Genomic DNA, 21,548 nt, shown 5'->3' on the forward strand with positions numbered 1-21,548 from the left:
GAGCGAGACCGCGGAGGGCCCGGCCAGGAGGCCCCTCCCGTGGCCTGAGTCACGGGCTCAGGCGTTCCTCCACGTCTCCTGTCCTGGACGCTCCCCTTGTGCGGCTCCAGGGAAACCATCTGGGAGGTTCGATGGGAAAGAGGGCCGAGACCCCAACACGTGTGAATGCACACACGCCCCCCGCCCCCCAGGAGCTGTCTCAGGTAACGAAGCCTTTCCTCTGCACAGTCGCCTCCCCGTGACCTGACGTGGCTCCCCTGCCACACCGTGGATGCCCGCGGCACGCAGGGGAACAGGCAAGACCACAAGAAGAAAAGGCCAGGGGAAGTCATCTTTAAAGGCCGAAAGGTTATATAAAACATAATAAAATACAACTGTTTCCTTCAAACTTTTTAATGGCCAGGAAATGGTATAGAATAACTGCCAAGTCACATAAACGGACTCTTTGTTACTGCGTGTGACCCCGGAGAGAACGCCCTCGGCGGACGCAAACCGCGGGTGAGGACCCCGTCGTCGTCCGGGCGCGGGACCGAGTGTGGGCCGTGGACCGCCTTCACATGGTCCAGAAGTACAGGCGGCTGCCGTGCTTGGCAGGCTTCAGGTCTCCTTCCACCTCCGGGTTGGGCTCGGGCCGTGGTCTCGAGTGATAGGGGTTCTCCGGTAAGGGGCGGTCTGTCTTCACTTTGGTGACCTGCGAGGCGCAAAGCGGAAAGAAGCAAAGGTGACAGTCAGGTGGAGTAGTCTGTGACCACGGACGCACCACCCACTGTCTCCGAGACCCCGCCCCAGCAAACCCCGCTCGCTCTGTGCCAGTCCACACGGCACAAGTCAGAGACACAGAGGGGGACAGGGTACACAGCCACCAAGAGGCTCACAGGCTAGTGAGTGAGCCAGACGAGAAAACCAACCCGGAGACGAGACTCCCCACGCGAATCACCGTGGCTCAGACGAGAACGTGTGCTGGCGGAGGGAGGACTCTGCACGTCTGACCCGTCCTGGGGGCTCGGGGCCTGGACCACTTCTGAGGGGACAGTGTTTAGCTTAATCTTGAAGGGTGGCCAGGGGCCAGCAGAGGACTAGGGGGGAAGAGGCATCCCCAGTAAACACGCAGCACACACGCGGGCAGAGAGCGTGTCTTTGCTGCACCAGTTGTGCAGCGAGAGGGAGCACCTCCCTAACCACCACCTGGTGCTGTCAGGAACGATGCCGGGCACGTTGTCCCACCTCATTCTTGCCCCTGAGGTCCCTGTGCAGCACTCCCTGAGGCTGCCGTGCTAACTCCCAAAGCCCAATCTGCACACTCTAAAGCTCGTGCTTTTCAATGACCCTGGCAGGGAGGGGCCAGGTGGTGAAGGGCACTGAAGGATATGCAGAGGTGTGTGCAGTTTAACCTGACGATGCCCTGAAGCAGCGGCGTAACTAAAAGGTACAGATGCTGAACTGCACAGTGACAAGAAGTGGAGAGCTGTGCCAACAGGCCAGGCAAGAGGGTGGAACACTGAACTGCGGAACAGGGAGAGGGAGGGAAGGTGTTCACACCCACACGACCCCCAGACGGCCACAAAAGTCCACACTGGAAACCCCGCAGAAACTGTTCTCCTTTTAAAGATGAGGGAACAGGCCCAGAGAAGACACATGGCCACAGTTATTACCAGTCCAGTTACCTGGTGGTCTGAACTCTAGGTCCCTCCATGTGATAGGACCAGATCAGCCTTCCTGTATTAGCAGAACATTTACCATGAACAGGGCTTTCATGTGCACAATGAACAATTATCACTATAGCCACCTACGAGGCATTATTATCTCTAGTTCACAGACGAGGACACGGGAGGCTGACCTGCCTGAGATAAAAGTGCCGGTCAAGGTCAGAGCTGCCACCAGAGCCCACGTCTCCCCACTACGAGTCCGCGGTGGTCGTCTGTTGGCTCGGAACACAGTGCTCTCAGCTCTCGGCTACAGTCCGAGATCACTAACGGTTCTCTACTGCTGCAGAGCGCCTTCCAAATGCCTCCAGCTGGCATTGGAAGCTCTCCTCTAAGGAAGTCAAGATATCCATGAAATAAATTGAGAAAAATGTTTCTCAAACTGAAAGTAATAGAAGGACCCCTTTAAAAGACAAGTTATTGTGGAAAGAACAGCAAAACAACTCCTCTTCTGGGCCACACTCAGAAGAAAAAAGGAGCAGAAAGCAGCACACGGTCAAGCGCGTTTCTGAGGAAATGGCCTTGGGCAGCCGACTTAACCTGCAATCCCGCGTCTCTAAAACGGGGCTGTTAGCTCACAGCGTTATTAGAATGATCCATATAAAGTGGCTGATGTATACACAGCAGTGCTCCATAAGTATTTTCAATGTTGATGTTACCAGGGTGATAGAATTACAGGTGAGCGAGCAATTCGGCCTAGGAGAGTCGGAAACATCAAAGAGGGACATGACCTCGGAGCCGAGCGGACAGTAGCCCCGGGCAGGAACTTGCTGGGGAAACGCAGGAGGGCGGCCGATCCAGAGGAGGCAGAACACACGAGGGAGTGAAGCCAGGCTCTGTCCAGCGGACTGTCACCTTTCTAGAGAGAGACTGGATACTGACTGTAGTGTGGTTAACACTGATAACACACTTAAAGAAATACTCTTTTGACAAGAGTTAAGGACAACAATAAAGTTTTTAAAAATATTAACACAAAAACTCAGAAGTGAGTATGCTTTCTTAACAGTGTGACTTGTTAATTGTCCTTTCACGACAGAGACAAATGAGAAAGGGTAGTTTTCATTGGTAAATACTAAGTTCCACCACTTTCCAACCTAGAATTACCAACTATTAAAACTGTGTTCAGTGCAGCAAAGGAAGGCATCTGCAGTAAAATAATCAAACCAGACACAAAAAACAAAAACAAGCTGCTTAGCCCTGCATCCACCTACCACGACAAGCTTACGACCCAGCGATCCGCCGGCACCACACCCCGCTCCCGGGCGGAGGGGAACCGGCAGCAACAGGGCACCGGTGCCCGCGGCAGGAGGCTGGGCATTCACACCGGCCCTCTCGCTTAACCCTCACACAAAACTCGGGATTTAACACCGTTTCCATTTGACAGACCTGGTATGATAGGAAATTCTAAGCAATTTGCTCAGGATCCCACAGCATTTAAGCAGTGGAACCGAGATGCAAAACCTGGGCTTTCCCACCACGCACCCGCTGCCCCAGAGGGAACGGAGGGCGGCGGGACTCGGAAGCGGGGCGGGGCCGGGCCGGGTCAGAAGGGCCCTCCACGGCACCACACGGAGGGAACACTGTGTCTGGCAAGCAACATGCAGCCCCCAGAGAGATTTTTTTAAAAGAAAGTGACATTTGATTTATTTCCCACACGGACTATGACTATTGTGAAGATGTAATTATTTCCCAAGTTCTTCAATTCCAGAGAATGCACTGCCTTTTAATATCCAAGTTTATCCACCTCCCCTTCCAGAAGTTCACGTAGCCCAGGTTAGGGACTGCTGTCCAAGAAGTGGGGACAGTGAGAGGATTCAGAAGCTTTCCCTGGAGACGCCGACCTACAGGAACTAACGATCGTGCAGAGGAAGAAAGAGTGAGACGTGAAGAAAAACGACATTCGGGTCTCTCTCTGAGGTTTCAACAGACGGCGGTATCCCAGGACACAGGAGCAAGTGTAGGCAAACGTGCTTTTTAAACTACGGGCATGTACTTTTTTCCCTCAGGTACGCTCTTGAGAAATCTGACGCAGCCCGACCCTATTTCCCCGCTGAATTCCCCGGCAACCTCAATGTTTGCCACTGACGGTGTGTCCCCAAACATGTTTATCCTCATCTGCTCCCTTCTGTTCTTCAACGAGCTAATTAACCACAAGCAAATCTGCTCGAGCTGGAAGGTCTATTTAAAGGAGTATCTCTGTTAAACAAACCCCCTAGGGGACTATGTATAATCACTCCCCAATTAACCTGTTGGGTAAATTTGGATTTCTCACCATCATTCCTGTGCTCACGGAGGCCCCTTTTCTGACCGCCTCCTGCCTCTACCTGCCCCTGAGTGGAAGAGCGAGCCCGCCCACAGACGCCCTCTTCCTTACCTTGGACAGCTCTCCCAGGTCAGGCCGCACCCAGCCCAGCTTGTCCAGCACACACTGGTCGAACTTTGCCTGCTGTTTGCGGCAGCGCCGAAAGAGCTGCAGGCCGGAATAATCGATGCAGGTCCAGTACTCCGTAAAAGGTTCTGCACAGTGACGCTTTATCTGCCTGGAAAAGAAGGCCAGGTCAGGGGTGCTCCTCACAACAGAAAAACAAGAACGAGGGGGGAATAAACAAGCACAGCCTTTCTCGCCTGGAGCCTGTTTATTCTTTAGTTCTAACTCTGAAGATTATCAGCTTAGCGAGTTTAGAAGAGACAGAGATGGAGACGGGCGTGCTGACAGAAGTCAGCGGGGCAGATGACAGCCAAGGAAGGGGCAGAACTCTAAACGGCAAACACACAGGCTGCGGCGGAGCAGGAGACCCCGGGAGCATTCGCTGCCGAGGCCGACTGCCTCCACTCCTCAGAAGCTCCAGATCCTCATTCTGCTGACGCACTGAACGAAAACAGAGATCACCGTGGTCACTAATAAAATTAAATCATCTTGGGTGCTGCCTGCTAAGAAGCAAGATAGAATATTAATTCATTTTGGGACCACCAAAGTAGTTAAAGAAGTACTTTTTTGTGTATAACAGGGACGAGCCTCAAGTATTTTATGGAATTGCCCTTCTTTTACCATTCACCCTTCCTGGTAATCAAGTAAATGCTAACTAAAGCGAGGATAAAATACCATCATTTTATGGAAAAGCCACATCTGAGGCTGTGGAGGAAGTGCAGAACACCCCCTGCTCCTGAAGGAACTTCTGAACAACCTGCTTGTCATACTCCAGGAATCTAGCGACACTCTACACAGGGATCTCCTTTACCACGGCCCAGGAGTCAGTCTACAGAAACACACAGTGAAAAATCTGCTCTGCATCCTTGCTCGATGCCACTGTTACCAGGTCCTCATGCACCCCTCCAGGTATTCTGAGCATAACCCTGGGGGTGGCGGAGGGCACGACAGAAGGGAAGAAGGGTGACCAAAGCCCTGGGGAACTCTGCTGCATCACCTCCAGCCCCGGTGGGCCGGATTTCCAGGGCGCACAAAACCGCACTCTCCCAACCTCCGCTTGAACGACCGTTTCCAAGGAGAGTTTTGCATCCTGAAGATGCCAGCGCAGGACAAGGCCTGCGAACCACCGCTCTGGCGCTCTGTGTCTGGTCTTGGCCCTGTCACCCCGACACCCACGCCCAACAGCTTTCTACCCATGCCCGACACAAGCAACTTCAACGTGAGGAAGTCCTCTCATGGAGGCAGTTAGGCACCTCGGGAATCTGTGAAATCCAAACTTTCCCCATGTAAAAGTACTATTTCTGAGCCAAAGGAGGAATGCTTTGTCAAAGTTCTCTTAGAAAATTAAAAATCCAGCTCTGGTTGGTATAGCTCAGTGGATTGAGAGCGGCCTGTGAACCAAAAGGTCACTGGTTCAATTCCCAATCGGGGCACATGCCTGGGTTGTGGGCCAGGTCCCCAGTGGGGCTACGTGAGAGGCAACCACACAATGATGTCTCTCTCCTTCTCTCTCCTTCCCTCTCCTTCCCTTCCCTTCCCGCTCTAAAAATTAAAAAAAAAATAAAATCTTAAATAATAAAAAAATGTTTAAAAGAAAATTAAAAATCTGGAATCATTTTTGATTTTGCCTCCTGGCGATGTTGTCAGTTTTGGCTCAAACTCTTATTAAAAAAAAAAAAGGAAAAAAAGAACAATTTAAAAATAAACAATGTTAGCAATCAAATCAATGCAAATTCAAGCAAGAATACCATTTTGTACCTACCAAATATTCAAATAATATGCAATGCTGGTGAGGTATACCAAGATACAGTGCTGAGGACAGCATAAATGGACTCAATGTAAACATGTTCCCAGCCTTTTGTAAAATAATTTCACTGCTGGGAAATGTATGCCAAGGAATTCATTAAAAAAAGAAGATCTGCACACAAATGTAATTACTGCAGATTTATCCAAAACAATCAAAGCTGGAATCAACAATGATGTTTCATAACAGGAATTGGTCAGGTACATTATGGTTAGTTTAGTCACCAGTGGAATATTATATAGCCAGTAAAAATGATGACCATGAACACAATAATAGTAACATGAAAGAATGTTCCCAAGAGTGAGAAATAAATTTTAAAATGTAGACACGCTTTGCTTTTAACCACAAAAAACCTTTGCATGTGGGCAAAGACAGCAGAAACAAAAAAGAAAAGCAGTCATTATATGACAAAATTTGATTTTTGCCTCTAATGTCCTTCTGGTGGACATCTGTGGACTTTGCCTGCCCAGTAGTCATTCCCCATCTTCTGTAACATCCTCCCATGTTTTCCTTTGGGCCACAACCCCTCCCTACCTCTCAGCAATGAGGTTTAGCTGAATCTAAGTCTACTCCCACTTCAGACCTGACCAATCACAGCATTGCCTCTCCTGCAACACAGCTGACCCAAAGACAATGCACGTGCAGTCAACCAGCCAGGCCAAGGAGATCGGTCCAGGGACCTCGGCTCACACCACTGGAGAAGTGGCCCCCTCTGTCCACGCCTGCCGAACAAGTGGCATGGCAGCTTGGAGCAGCTGGTGCCCATCTTTGCTGTAACAAGGAAAATGTCTCTTTGAAAATGAGGTCAACAGAGAAAAGCAGAAGAGATTGGGAGGGAAAGAGGAGAGGCAAAAAGACTGCAGGTCACTGTGAAATTATTTATGCCCCTGAATCCAGCCCTACCTGATGCTAGCACTATTTCTGGACTTTATGGCTGCATGAGCCAATGCCCTTTGAGTTAAGTTCCTGTCCCTTTCAATAGCGATCTGATTAATATGGCTGTTACAAACAGTTTTCCACAATTACAATTTGGGTTTTTTTTTAGTTATGGCATTAAGCACAGTGGCCTACCCAAAAACCAGACTCTGAACACACTTTCCTTTCCACGGTGACGGCGTGTTCTGTAGTAACGTAATGATGACAATCTGGTGATGGCTGCCGCACGCACTGAGTGGAACTGTTTTTCTGTGCCTTTCCCAGTTTTTCATAGCAATCCTGTCTAAGATAGGTATTAGTCTGTAATTTGGAAACTGAGATTCGTGAAGACTAAAGAACTGACCAAATAACAAAAACAAGGAACAAAAATAACCATCAGACCAACTATCTGATTTCAAAGCCTCGCACTGTCTACTAAAATTAGTCATAAGATGGTCCTTCCCTTGAATTAGCTGGATGTTCACCACGTACGTACGCCCTGACGGTTCGACCGAGCAGGCTCGGACCTGGAAGAGTCTCACCTGAAGAAGTCCAGGGCGCACTTGTTGACAAGCTTGCCCTCCTCGAGGCAGCGCCGCGGGTCCTTCTCCTCCCAGCGGCACAGCATGAACTCCTTGTTGGCCTTGTCGCACTGAGCTCCGTAGTGGTGGGCCGCGGCTTTCAGCACAGCAGAGCTGACTTTCACCTGGGGAAGGACCAAGGGGAGAAAGCCCACAGGCTCGTGACCAGGTCTTCACCTCAACTTCTCATGCTGGTCAAAACACAGGGGACACCGAGATAGCTGTCCTGACTTTGAGAAAAAAAGCAAAGACAAGGGAACTGCCACAATGACCCTTTGGAGATCTGCAGTGCTTTGGAGATCACAAAGCTCTTTCAGGCCCATGGCTTCCTACAGCTCCCTAGCGGCCTCGCTGGGCTGGCGTTACTACCCCCATTTAGACGTGTGGAGGTGGCAGTGCCAGCAGAAGCCTCAGGTCTCTGACAGAGAAGCGGAGCCTAGAAGGCAGATGGAGGCTCCCGGGACATGACGTGAGAAACCACCTCCGGGGAGCTCGCATGGGTCTCCTCTCCGGGAACAGAAGTGATGGAATATGAGAGAACATCAGGTAACACCTGTCTAACATTGGACGAGTAGACTATATGTAGTAGAAAGACACGTCAAGTTCCCAGAAGACTGCAGGATCACAGAGACGACAGACTGGAGGGGGCCAGTATGCGTTATCACTAACAATTGGAGAGCCCATCCACAGCGGCCTTCGCTACAGCTGGGCCAGCCTCTCTCACTTGCCTTCCAGAGCATTTTCTGGAGCAACGTGGGGCGCTGGCAGCTGGCTCACTGGGAACTGCACAGGCCTGGGGCGAGGCGCCAGCAGCTGCAGCAATGGTCCCACTGGCCTTTCCTGTGCCTTTTCCTGGGCCGGTACCACAACGCCTTCATTACTGTAACCTATTAGAACACTTTGTTGTCTGGGGGGACCATCCTTCCCATCACTCTTCCTTTTCAAAATTTTCTTGGCTATTATTCCAGGTGAACACCATACTCCCCCAAAATCTGCATTGGAATTACACTAAGTTTAGTTATTTAGTAAATTGGAAGGGTACTAGCACTGTTATATCATTGGGTCTCTGTTCAAATTTAGCTCCTCAGAGAGTCCTTCCTCAGTCCTCTTATGTAAGCAAGCATCAGTGGTCACCCTCTGTGTGAGTGCCGGGACGTAAGGTCCGAGGGGGTAGGGATCCTTCTCAACACAGACCCGATAAAGCTGTCAAACTATCATGACATGTATCTTTCACTACGGTTCACCAAGCACCCAAAACAGCGTCTAGCACCAGTAACGGCTGAGCACTCACTTCGGTGCCAGGTGCTGGGGACACAACAGTCACAGAAGAGCTGGGAATACGGGAGCTGTGCCCTCTCCTCCAGGCATGGCGTGTCCCCCCGCTCAGTCAGGCCACTCCCCGTCCTTTCGTTAAAACTGGCTCCCTGCACACGGGACCCCGCACACTTCCTGTTTATCCCTTGGCATGTTAGCATTTTTGTCCATGACTCTGTCTAATCATATTACAACCGTTACAGTTATCAAAGCAGTTCCTTATGACGCAAGTGCAATTTGCCGTGACAATGCTAACAAATTTGTTTAAAAATCTGTAAAATTTTGCATTAGGTTTTTATAGTAAGAGTTTACTAGGGTTAATTAAGTGGTATATACTTGTTTGCTATATTATCCATAAAGAACTGGGAAGATAAAAATCAGAATGCAAACGTTCTTAAAGCATAATATATTTTAAAAATTAAGTTAGCAGCTATCATGCCCCAAGCGACGACAGCGTCCTGTGCTTGCCTTGCCTACAAACACCGAGGCCATACCGGAGTCTAGGCACACCCGTGTGGCTGAGGGTGTAAAACAGGCAGTCACAGGGAAACGAAGGATGGGAGCCATGCACTGAATCTGCCCCGAGGAAACAGCACGCAGTGTGCAAGGTGACGCAGCAGGTCAGGGGCAACCACAGGGCTGGAGTCAGGACACCGTGACCTCCCATTGGCCACTTCCCACTACGTCACCACCACCGACGTCACCTTCTCCCCTCACCTGCTTCTTCCCTGAGACTGACGAATCCCAACAGAAACACCCTTTCACAGCGGCTCACCATGGATACCCTCTCAAACTCATTCAGCTCCCTCTGTCTCGAGGAACGTGGAATTCCAGCGTCCTTCCTCACTTGTCCTCACGGCAGCCTCGCGGCACAGCAGGTGCACATCAGCCCGCAGGTGTGGACAGGGGGGCAGAAAGGCCTTAGTCTACAACCCAACTTCTAGTCCCGTTGTCCTTCCGTTAAACCACGTCTGCATCCCTTCTCGTAGTACTTAGTCTCTACTATGCCTTGTGTTTTACTTAATTTATGTAAAATGAGGGCTAATAGCATCTATTTGATAAAACTGATTAATAATACTAAGAACAGTGCCTAGCACACAGAAAGCACATCACACATATTAGCTCGTATTTTTACTGAAAATTGTCCATGTGTACAAGGATTTTCCATCTCAAAGCTTCTGACTACTTTCTCCATAGGGTGTGTCCTAACTCCGAAGCCAGTGGGGTCCAGAATGTTTTATTTGTCTCAAATCTGCCTCTTCTGGCTTCCTCAGTCCTAATGCCAGGCTGCAAACCTGACGTGGACCCCTCACCCTTTCCTGCTGCTGACACCTCAGCTGTTGCTAAGCCTGATCAATTTTAGGCAAATTTGTTCTTTCTCCTCTGTATGCACAGTCGCCAGTTAGGCTGGGGTCATTAAGACCTCCCTCAACGATCTCAACAGCCACCAACAGCAGTCTCCCTGTTTTTCTTGTCTTCCAACCTGTCCTTCAGAGAGCTATTGGAGTGATCTTCCTAAGACAATTCTTATTTTACGCTGTGATTGTAAACAAATTAGCCACAAACCCCTTAAGGATGCAGCTTTAACAGAAGTATAAAGCCTACACTTCCTATGGGGCATTGACAGCCTTCTGGATCCACACTACCTTTCCAGCCCTCTACCTGTGACACTTCAAAAAGGGACTTCCTGCTGTTCGCTGGGGACACTGGACTGGACTCCCTGGTCCCGGGACCCAGTTCTGGTCCCCCGCCTCCTCCCATCTCCTTACCTTTGCTCGGATCCTACCCTCGCTCAGAAAGCTCTCCGCTCCATCGCTGCCCATAATTCTTACATGATGCCCAAGAAATGCTTTCTCTGTTCCTTTTATAGCCTCAGGGAATGATACAGCTGGGATCACTTCATCTTGCAAATCAAATAACTGTGTCTGCAAATGCTAAAGTGACTAATCAAGGTAATCGAGCAGTCAGGCCTAGAATTTAGCTACAACTTCAAATCCTACTCTCTCTTCTCAAACCATGTCTGCCCCTCTTCCATGGCATTTAATTAGACTTTGTCTTGTATTTTAGTTATTTATGTGATTATCTGTTCCTCAATTTAACTGTGTGAGGCCTAAAGGCAAATTTTTTCCAGATATAGAATACTTGCAGAAAGTAAAACCTCAGTTGTTTGTGGAACCAAATTAAAGTTCCAATGAAAAAATACAGCGCCTTGAGCATAACCCAGCCGCACAGTAGGGCGAAGACAAAAGACTGACTGTTGGCAACACTGGCCGCTCTCCACCACCCCACCCCCGCTTTTAGTAAATGTCACTTTATGGTAACGTCCCTGAACACCAAAACTTTCTTCATCTGAGGAAAATAACAGTTGCCATTCTCACGGGCATATAAGAGTAAGTGAAGCAATGCGGGTAAGCACTTAACACAGTGCCTGGGATATGATCTGTGGCAAATACATTTTCATCTTGCCTTCCTCTACTCCAATGGAGCCTGATCTTTCTTCTCTCTGATCCTGACACTCCTCTGCCTTAAAACCTTCCACCTCTCCCCATCCCCTCACTTACACGATAAAGTCCACACTTCTCAGTCTGTCCTTCTGGAAGTTGCTTCCCAGTCCTGCCTCAGCCCAGGTAACTCACTCGCCTCCCACCAAAACCAGGGGCTTGTCAAATAGCACTTGTCTCTCCAAACAGAAAAGATTCTGCTAAGCCTTCTCGCCCTTGAGCATTTGCCCAAAATACGGTCGTTTAAAAGTATGGCGTTTCAAATCCCAGCTGGGCTCACAGGCCAGCTCTAGCACTTACTAGCTACGTGACCTTGGGCAAATCACTTCTCTCAGGTCCTGTTCCTTACTTGCAACATGGAGAGACCAACCATATCCCTCCTCATAGTGTTGCTGGTAGGATTCCATGAATTCAATCCCGCCTGACATCTCCAAAAGGCACGTTCATGTTTGCTGTAATTAGTATTACACTGTCTGCACTTCCCATAGCACTAACTGCACTCTACTGTGATTGCCTCCCTATTAGATTATAAAGTCTATGAGCAGAGGGACACTCTTATTTTCCTGTATATGTTCATATGGTAACTATTCAAACGGTATCTCTTGGATAACTGAATGTTAAATGTCCTATTATCAAACACCTTCCCGGGGCTGTTAGCAACTTTACTCTTCCAATACCATCTCCTTTTCCTGGGGCCTCCTACCTCCCTTCTAATGCACTTTGCACCGATGATGCTGTTTTAAAGGGACTCACTCTCCCCCTTCACTGTGAGCACCCGAGCTAATATATTTGTTTTGCAGGGTTTGACTATTAAGTGACATAAAGTAAACAAAGTGGCCCTGGTTGGTGCTTAATAAAAAGTACCACTATTACGTGAAGAAGCAGGTCCCTATGGGGGAGGGGAGAGAGCTCTCGAGCCGCTGCGGGCTGGGGTGGCGCGATTCCCGGAGCTGAAAAGGGGCATCCGGGGGTTGACCTGCACAAGTGTTGGTGAGGCATGGGGTAGGGGGTCCCAAGCCCAAGGCCCGCTGAGTCGAAGCAGGACTGGGCCAGGCCCGGGAAACTTTCGGCCCTAAGTCCCGCTTGCCTGTCCTCCAGACGAGCCTCACCTCCTGCACTTTCAGTTCCTCCAGAGTAGGCAGCTCCACTATTCCCGGCATGATGTCGGTAACCCCGACCCCGGCGAGGCAGCCACAGCCGCGTCGCCCCCGTCTCCTTGAACTCCCCTTGCGACCGCCGAGGGCCACGCAGCAACCGCGCATGCGCAGCTGGCGGCACGCAGGCGCACTGCTCTGCCCATCTGCGGACCAAAGAGCGTGCCTACTGCCAGGAAGTTTTGCGAACGCCTTGGCTCCGCCCACCCCTCCTGGTTGTCATAGTGAGGCGGTATACACTGAGACTCCGGAATCCCTGCAAGCTAGAGGCGGGCGTCATGGAGTACACGGGGAGCGAATATATTGGGGAATTGGTAGATGGGAGGTAAGGGCCTCATTTGATTCATTGTCTTGAAAATCTGTGGGAAAAGACAGCTGTCTTTTTGCCTTTGAAAGGATCTTGTACCCGACACTTTCACAAATTTTTCCCTTTTAACCTTCAGAACAACAATTTCTGGCAGGATTTTTTATTCCTATTTTACAGTTCAGTAAAATGACACCCAGAGAAGTGAAGTAACTTGCCCAAGCGGCATTGCTGAGATGACATTCATTCCATACATACTTGGGTCAAGGCAGAGGCTGTGGGTCTAAAGGAAAGAAAAAAATGTAGAAGTTCAGGATTTCATTGCCAGGACTTGGCAACTGATTGGCTCCATGTCCTACTCAGAGACTGATTCCAGTCCCAGCCCAGTGCCTGGGTCCTTCCTTTAGTCCTGGCTCCAGGCTTTGAACCTGGAGATTCTGATACCATTCACAGAAATTGAGGACCCTGGGGAGAGGCTGCTTTGGAAGAGAACAGGATAAGTTCCATTTTGGGTGAGCTGGAGATATCTGTAGAAGGTGTGTAGAAGGACAGTGATGTCCCATTTGCAGTAATAAAAGGGGGGAGTCTCTAATCTCAGAGAAGAATTTAGGTAGAAGCTATGCTTTAAAATGATGTGAAAGGAGAAAGAGAGAGAAAGAGGAAGGAAGGAAGGAAGGAAGGAAGGAAGGAAGGAAGGAAGGAAGGAAGGAAAGAGAGAGAAAGGAAAGAAAAGGATACCTATTTATTAACTTATGTTTTCTGATCATAAGCCAAGTGAAAGAGCAAGAGTTAAAGGAAATGTAAACCTTTAAAAAAATGATGTGAACTCAAGCAAAGAGGTAGAAGAAAGAAGTCTTCTTTCTCCTCCGATGTCTCTCAGTAGAATAAAGGAAAAATAATTTTTGAGCTCTTAGTATATGCCAACAACCCTGGGGGTAGTGTTGTCATGATCTCATTTCACAGATGAGACACTGTCTCAGAGAGGTGACCGAGCTTGCCCAAGGCCACACAGACACGGAGAGGTTCAGCCAGGCCTGGACGGCTCAGAAGTTGTGCTTTATTTGATTGATTTCAGAGAGAGAAGAAGGGGGCAAGGAGAGAACACTGATTTGTTGTTCCACTTACTTATGCTTTCATTGGTTGATTCTTGCATGTGCCCTGACCAGGGATTGCACTGGCAACCTCGGTGTATTGGGACCATGCTCTAACCAACGAAACTGCCTGGCCAGGGCTCAGAAGCCGTGCTCTAGCCACAGTGCTCTCCTGCTTGGGGCCTCTGCCATCGTGGCATCTGTCCACGCAACCAGCTCACTGGTCTTTGTGTTTCCTTCCTTTTTTTTTTTTTTTAACTCAGTAGATGTTTCCAGAGCATCTTTTTAAAAAGAAAAACATGATTCTAAGAGCTGAGGATGCCAAGGCCTTCCTCTCAGATGATTTGATCAAATAGGGGGAGTTGAGGCACACAGTTACTACTAGGCAAGGCAGAAAGTGCTATGCATCCAACAGAAGCAAAGCAAAAGCCTGAAGAAGTTCAGAGTTAGGAGCAGTGACTTCTAGCCAATAGGGGAGAATGGAAAATGAATGAAGGAATGCATTAAAGCATATTTCTGAAGCACTTGCTACAGGTCAGGCCCTTTACTAGGAAAGCTGTTACACATTATCAGGCATTAATCTCAGGCTTACACACATGAAGAAACTGGTTAAATGGTCAACTGGTTGAAGTGTCCCTTCCCTGTGCTCCATAGGGGCCTGTCTTCCCCCTGCATGGCACTTGATTTATGTAATTGCTCAACTGTGTCCCCCAGTAGACTGTGAGCCCCACCCCAAGGGCAGGGACGCATAGGCCTGGATGGCTTTTGCATCCACGTTGTATCCAGCAAACCTGACTTCACAAGACACCTGGCCTATAGTAGATACACTGTAGATATTTATTTGTTGGAGAAAAGGAAGAAACAAAGGAAGGAAAGCAGATAAACAGAAAGGTTTGGGAAAGTATCTAAGATGATACAGCTAGGAAATGGTGAAGTAAGATTCAAACTCATGTATCCTGTCCAAGGTTCAAACTTTCCCAAATATCCCACTTGCAGTATAATGGGTAGGGTGGGGCTGGTCTTCGCAGCAAAGATGCAGAGCCAGCTGCCGGAAAGCTGCCCTGGCCCCTTTACGGAGCTCACTGTGCAGCTTTGGGCACATCCCTCTCCTCTTTGGGCCCACCGAGGGTGTTCTGGGGATGGTGTGACCTTCAGGACAAACTCTATGTGAGGGAGACGAGGAACAGACCAAACTCGGTCCCCCTTCCCCAGCCCCTTTTATATTTGAGCTTTTGAGGGAGACGAACAATTTTTAAGCAGAACATTGCTGGGATGGTAACATCTGAGGACCCCGAGGATGAGGTTGCCACTTGCTCTCCTGTGGCCGCTAGCTCCGACCCTCCAGCTGCCACGCAGGGCTCAGGGATTTCCTTCTGATCTTACAGGATGGAGGGCCATGCCGAATACATCCTCCCTACTGAAACAAGATATGTCGGGGAAATGAAGGACGGCATGTTTCATGGCCAAGGAACCCTGTACTTCCCCAGCGGGAGCCGATACGATGCCATTTGGGAAAAGGGTTTGGCTATTAAGGTGATCAGCCTGGGAGGGGGGCTGCAGAGGGGAAAGCCTCAGATAGGAGGACACCCCCACCCCCTGCACATACACACGCACATGTGAGACCCTGCCTTCCCTATCTGGTGCCACCTTCTTCTTTCCTCTTAATATCCGGGGCTCTGGGGACCTCTCCCTGTGGATCCGGAAGGGCCCCTGGAGAGGCCACGATGAGTCTGAATCCTGTGAAGCCACTAACTGTGTGACCTTGAGCCCATGATTTCCCCTCTGAGACTCGTGCTCCTTGTCCAATAAATTAGAAACAAGGGTTGTTTTAGTTTCCTCTTGCTGCTGTTACAAATTACCACAGATCCAGTGCCTTAAAACAGAAACATTTACCCGACAATTCTGGGAGTGTCTGAAGTCTGAAGCAGGCCAGCAGTGCGGCATTCCTTCTGGAGGCTCTGCGGGAGGATCCGTTTTCTTGCCGTTTCCAGCTTCTAAAAGCTGCCTGCGTTCCTTGGCTCACAGCCACCCATCGCTCGGACCTCCGCTTCCATCTTCGCCTCTCCCCTCCCTTCGCTTTTGTCATCGCCTTGTCTTCTCCCTGACTCTCTTGCCTCCCTCTTATAAGGCCCCTGGTGATTGATTCCACTGGGCCCCCCAGATAGCCCAGGATAATCTCGCCACTTCAAGCCCCTTAACTTAATCCCACCCACCAAGGCCCCTTGCTGCGCATAGTCAGCGTATTCACAGGCTCCAGAGACTGGCCGTGGGCGTCTTTGGGAACCGTTACTCAGCCTGCCGCAATGGTACCGGGCACCGCCAGGGTGGCTGTGAGAGTCAATGAGTGCTTTTGCTCAGTATATGCGAGTGCTTTGCTCAGTCCCTGGCACACAGTAGGCACTCAAGAAGTGTGAGTTCTTACTGCCACCACCGCCGCTACTATCCTGATAAATCATCTAATCCAAGGATTCTTAACCTGGCATTTGTGGATCACAAATAGATTTCGAGGAGTCAGTGGAAGCTCCTGACTTCTGTTCAAAAGTTTCTGTGTGTATGAGACTACCTGTTTCTCTGGGGAAAGAATCTGTAACTTTCATCAGTTTCACTAAGGGTGTGTAGGGGGCTGGCTCCTGACCTAGAAAAGGTTAAGAAACATTCCTTGTCTTACAGCTTGAAGAATCTAAGCCCCAGGAAGGGGATGTGACTTACCCAAGGTCACACAGTGAGTTAATAGTATTGGAATTTCCACCCGTGTTTCCTGAGGCTCAGGCCAACTCGCTGTCTGCGTCCTGGGGCTTCCTTTAGTCCTAAGGCAGCAAAAGCAGCATGTAGGTGTCTGGACAAAGGGCCGTGACTGATGGCTCTGACCTTGTGAGCTATGATAACAATAAGAGAATGATAATAACAACATTGAGTGCTTACTACACTCCAGGCACTGTGATAAAAGCCTTGCACCTACTAGTTCATTGAATCAACCCTATTTAATATGTAGTGTTATTATCCTAATTTTACAAATGAGGAAACCAAGGGCTAGAGAGGGTAAGTCATCTGTCCAAGGTTACATTTTGTCACATGTCGGGTGCCAGGCACGGGGCCCAGCACTGGATCTCTGTCACCACAGTTGTGACAACTGGGATCCGTGCCACTCCTTTTCTGTGGCAGTGAGAGGGCCACCTCCATCCTTGACGCCTGTCCTTCTTGGTGAAAGCAGGGCTTCCTCAGCGCCGCTGCGTGCTGCCTGTCTTCCAGGGCACGTACACCTTCTCGGACGGGCTTCAGTACGATGCGAAGAACTGGCATTACTGCGACAGCTACGATCGGAGGTTTTACACGGAGATCTGCCACGGCCTGAAGCCTACAGGTACCCAGGCACCTTCGCTCCCACACTGAGAGGGGGACGGAAGTCAGTTTTACTGAATGGGCCGAGGCGGACTGAAGTAACCCAAAGGAGAGGCAGGATCGAGCAGGGGCCACAGAACACAAAAGACACGGGTTCTGGAGCCACAACGGGCAGACAGTAAATCCCAAATGACGGATGGGAAAGACTTTGCACGGTGTAAAAGTGAATCCTGACTTTCTGAGATCACGTGGTGCAGCGGGCAGAGTGTGGAGCTGGAGGTCTGGGTTTGAGTCCAGCCTTCCCTGTTAAGAGCGGGGGTGGCGGGGGGTGGGGAGCCCAGGCAGGGCGCCCCCATGAGGGTGGAAGTCTCCAGGAAGCACCCAGGGCTGGAGGCGGGCTGATCCGAGCTCAACCCTGCTGTGTGACCTTGGACCAGTTAGTTGGCCAGGGGAGTCTTCTTCTCTCCCTCTTCCCGACACCTCGGTCTCCCATTGTCTTCCCACCCCCAGTCCCCTTTGCCAGCTCTTCATCCCCCAGTTCCTAACTGTGGGGACCCCCGGGCCCTCCGGCTCGGCCCTCTTCCATCATTCTGTGCAGTCTCCCTCAACAAGTTGATTCGCGCCCAGGCCTTCAGTGACCATCTGCCTCCAGACTGAAATCAAACCCCGATTTTCCGATTCCTGCATCCAGCTGCCCCCTCACCTGTATGTTCTCATCCCTCAACGTGTCTGCGCTGAACTCGTTACTTTCCCACCAGCTGTGGCTCCCCGAGAGATGCTCATGCCCATTCCCTAGGTCAGCCTAACCCCGCCTTCTTCTCCTCTCTGTACACTCACGGGTCCTGTGGAGTCTGCCTCTTAAGTGTGTTCCACTCACTTGTTCAGTACACAAGCATTTACTGAGCACCTGCCCGTGTGAAGCCGAGTTTCTGTCTTCCCCTCTGCCCCTGCCCTGCTCCACCCCTCCCCGCTCCTTTACCTGCGCTCCTGAGATCCACGCTTAACCCACTCTGGGCTGTTAGCACTCTGGAGTCACTGTCATCTTGGAAAAATGTGTATCTGATTGCCAAACCCCCACCCTTCTCTCTCTCTCTCTCTCTCTCTCTCTCTCTCTCTCTCTCTCTTACACCCCCCGCCCCCGCCCTTGCAGTACCTCCTCACTACCCTGAAGTTAAGGTTCCCAGCTCTTAAAATGACCTGCGTTTTCTGGCTCCTGCTAAGGTCTCCAGCCTCGTCCTGCACTCTGCCCTTCTCAGGTTTTCTCTCTCCTTTGCCACGCTCGCTTTCCGTCTACTCCTTCCTACCAGCCCTCTGCCAGGAGTATTCTAGCCCTCTCGCTTCTCCCAGGTAGGTAACTGCTTCCCACCCTCCAGGTCTCAGCTTACTGTTCCTTTCTCTCGGACCCCTTCCCTGGACTCCCAAGGCCAGGCCTGCCCAGGGCGTGCACTGGGCATCTCTCTTCCCAGTGACTGTGAGCTCCCTGAGGGCGGGGCTTGGTCTCATTCCCCACTGTGTCCCAGGGCCTAGGACATTGCCTGGCCCAGAGCAGGTGCTCAGTAAAGACTTGTCACCAAACAGGGACGATACTATGGACATCACAGTACAGGGTGGCAGGGCACACTCTGGGCAGCTGTGGCAATGACACGGACACTTCCTGAGCACCTGCTCTGGGTCAGGCTCAGGCTGGGCCCAGGGGACCGAATGCTGAGAGGACACAGCCTTGGACTTCAAAAAGCTGCCAGTCTAGACGCCACTTAAGAAACCGGTAGGGGGCTCCTCCTTGGGTTGGTTATGGCAGGGCCTGGACTTTGTCATGGGCTCTTCCTCCGGACAGACAGAGCCCTAGAAGCTGGGAGGCCCTGACCACAGGCCCCCCACTCTCGAGCAGCGGCTGGTTGGCCAGAGCTGGGCCTCTGCTAGACTTGAAGGCAGCGTGATGACTTTCCCCACACCCGGCCCTTTTCCTCCTGTGACTCCCAGCAGAGCAGCTCGACCCTAAGCACCCACCTCCTTCCCAGGGCACTCAGCACTCTGCAGACCTCTCCTACCTCTGCCTCTCGGCCCCAGGGCGGGCACTGCTAGGGCTGGGAGAGGGTTAAGGCTGCCCTTCACCTGTCTGAGGTGGCCGTGAGCATGAGGCTTCCGGGAGAGAATGGCTAGACAGCACTCGGTATGGAGCGTGTGCCCAGTAATTGTTAGCCAATGGTGTACCTAGTCATCATTGTTCAGCAACGTAGGAGCGCCTGTGGCGTACAGGACCCTGAGCTGTGAGCATGGCGCCAGGCCCAAGGACAGGGATTGAGGAACCACAGATTATGTGAAACCCAGGAAGTTACCGATCCCACCCCTGTGTCCCTTGCTCAGGCCTCAGCACTCCGAGATATACAACACACAGAGGGCGTGACCTAAAAGGTGCACCGAGTCCTCTTTCTCTCGTGCTGGGTCCAATGTCCCCCAGTCCTGGGAGGGTGGGGGGTGGTACCCAGGCCCTCTCTTCCCCTGGCATCAGCAACTTGACATATAGATTACAAAACTGGGCATCTAGCTGCTTCCTAGCTAGATAACCTTGGGCAAGTTACTTGACCTCTCTGAGCCTCAGTTTTGTTATCTGTAAAACGGGGCCCCAGGGCTGCTGTGAGAGTGAAGGGAGATGGTAGGAGTCAAGTACTTAGCAAAATACCTGGCCGCTAATGAGCACTCAGTAAATGGCAGCTATGATGGTAATTGGGTGAGAGCCAAGGTTCTCCATCACCGGATCCCTGCCCACCTGCCCCTTTCTTTCCTACTGTTCCTCCTTCTTGGTGCCGGCTCCGCAGGTTGCCAAGTGAGGCATGAGTATCCACTCTGGCCTCTGCCCGCGCCTTGAATGCTCACCCTCTCCTTGCGTGCCTTCTATCCACACGGCCAACTCTGAGGCATCCTCAGGGTCTCTCTGACTCCAGAAATGTGCCCTTGTCATGGTATCTCTACAAAGGGGGGATGGGGTCAAAGAAAGAGGGCGGGGTCTAGTGCCCAAGAGCCCCCTCACCCCCTCACTGAGCCACTCGCAGGACGCTGCTCTGGGGCACTGCTCCTGCTGCCTCTGCTCCAGACCCTCAACGGGGAGCCTTAGTCCAATGGCAGAGCCAATGTTCACATGAGCAACCGGCCCAGAGTGGGCTGGGACATGGGCCAGGACTCAGTTTGACCTTGGCAGTGAGTTCATTATGCATCGTATCCTTTCAAGGTATCTCTCAACTCACCAATATGGACCCACCTAGAAAAATCCCTGCAGGCTGTTACGACTGTGGAGACGGCTTCTATGACCCGACCACGCGGGTGGTGAAGGACTACAAGGATCGCTTTCTGAGAAACGCAGGTATGTCTACTCTGACACTCTGCACCACATGTGTTTCTCCTCCCTCATCACGCACAGGTTTGTGCACGTGTGAGCACACACATGCATGTGGTAGGTGAGAAAGAGCTTTTGCTGATAAGAGACAAAAACTGATTATCTGAATGTGTCATTCTTTGAAATTCTCAGGACTGTCAAGTCTGTACACAGTCAGAGAGGGAGGGAAAGGACGTCATGGCCTGACTGTGCCAAGGGATTAAAGTGCTTATTTTTGCAGGCGCCCCTTCACCTAGTATTTAATGAACACCTACTGTATGCTGGACACCGTGCTTGGCGTGAGCAGCAAACGTGGCAGAGCCAGGAGCAAACCCCCTCCTTCACGGGGCTTATCCTTCGACAGGCAGCAGACAAGTACTTTAAACAGCTGATTGCATCGTGGAATGAGCGCAACGAAAGGGGAAAGACGTGGCCCTAGATGCCGGGCAGGGGTGGTTCTCAGAGAGGTCGGAATGATTCTGGGGGAGCACAAAGAAGGGGCACCTCATCCAGAACTGGAAATTCGGAAAGGGTTTCAAGAAGTACATGACAGGTAGCTCAGTTGAGTCCTGAGACCCACAGGACAAACTGAGAGTTGGCCACAGGCATGTGGAGAGGTTTTCTGGTCGGAAGAGACCACACAGGTAACAGCCTAGATGTGCGTCCTACCTCGCAGTCCAGGGAGGCTGGTGGCCCCTCAGTAGGGCAGGGTCCAGAACTGCAGTTTGGCAAGTGAACACGAGCTGATCGGACTGAGCAGGACTGAATGACTGTGACCAGACTAGCGAGGAGCCAATTTACAAATAAGAACATGAGCATTTTCCTTTAACACAGTGATTCCTACCCTCTGTCTTATCTAGAGTCTCAGTCCTGTTAAGAATAACAAAAACAATGGACCTCTTCCTGGAAAAATGCCCGCTAGCACACAAACACAAGCATACATGTGTAGACACACACACACATAATCTTAAGAGGTCGATGGTCCCTCTAAAGATCCAGATCGAGAAACTCTGCTGTATAATGAGAAAGACACTGCCAGGTAGA

General features: G+C 50.8%; 2 protein-coding genes across 2 annotated transcripts in view; one reads left to right on the forward strand and one right to left on the reverse strand.

The window, feature by feature from the left end:
- Nucleotides 1-377: 377 nt before the first annotated feature.
- On the reverse strand, nt 378-12,514 carry NDUFA8 (NADH:ubiquinone oxidoreductase subunit A8). The gene is made up of 4 exons (XM_045840021.1): nt 12,356-12,514; nt 7,393-7,556; nt 4,078-4,243; nt 378-691 (listed from the first exon to the last, which is right to left on the reverse strand). Exons 1-4 carry the CDS (start codon nt 12,506-12,508, stop codon nt 554-556), a joined length of 621 nt encoding a protein of 206 aa, XP_045695977.1. The 5' UTR covers nt 12,509-12,514; the 3' UTR covers nt 378-553.
- A 164-nt stretch (nt 12,515-12,678) lies between these two features.
- The window catches only part of MORN5 (MORN repeat containing 5), a 33,116-nt gene continuing 24,246 nt past the window's right edge, over nt 12,679-21,548 (forward strand). Inside the window, 5 exon segments of the mRNA XM_045841023.1 lie at nt 12,679-12,725; nt 15,181-15,328; nt 16,962-17,022; nt 17,025-17,156; nt 20,361-20,492. Of these exon segments, the coding sequence (XP_045696979.1) occupies nt 12,679-12,725; nt 15,181-15,328; nt 16,962-17,022; nt 17,025-17,156; nt 20,361-20,492 (520 nt within the window).

The sequence above is a fragment of the Phyllostomus hastatus genome, unplaced genomic scaffold (assembly GCF_019186645.2).
Source record: "Phyllostomus hastatus isolate PE091 unplaced genomic scaffold, TTU_PhHast_1.1 phas_contig_34, whole genome shotgun sequence".
In the NCBI taxonomy this organism is placed as follows: Eukaryota; Metazoa; Chordata; class Mammalia; order Chiroptera; family Phyllostomidae; genus Phyllostomus; species Phyllostomus hastatus.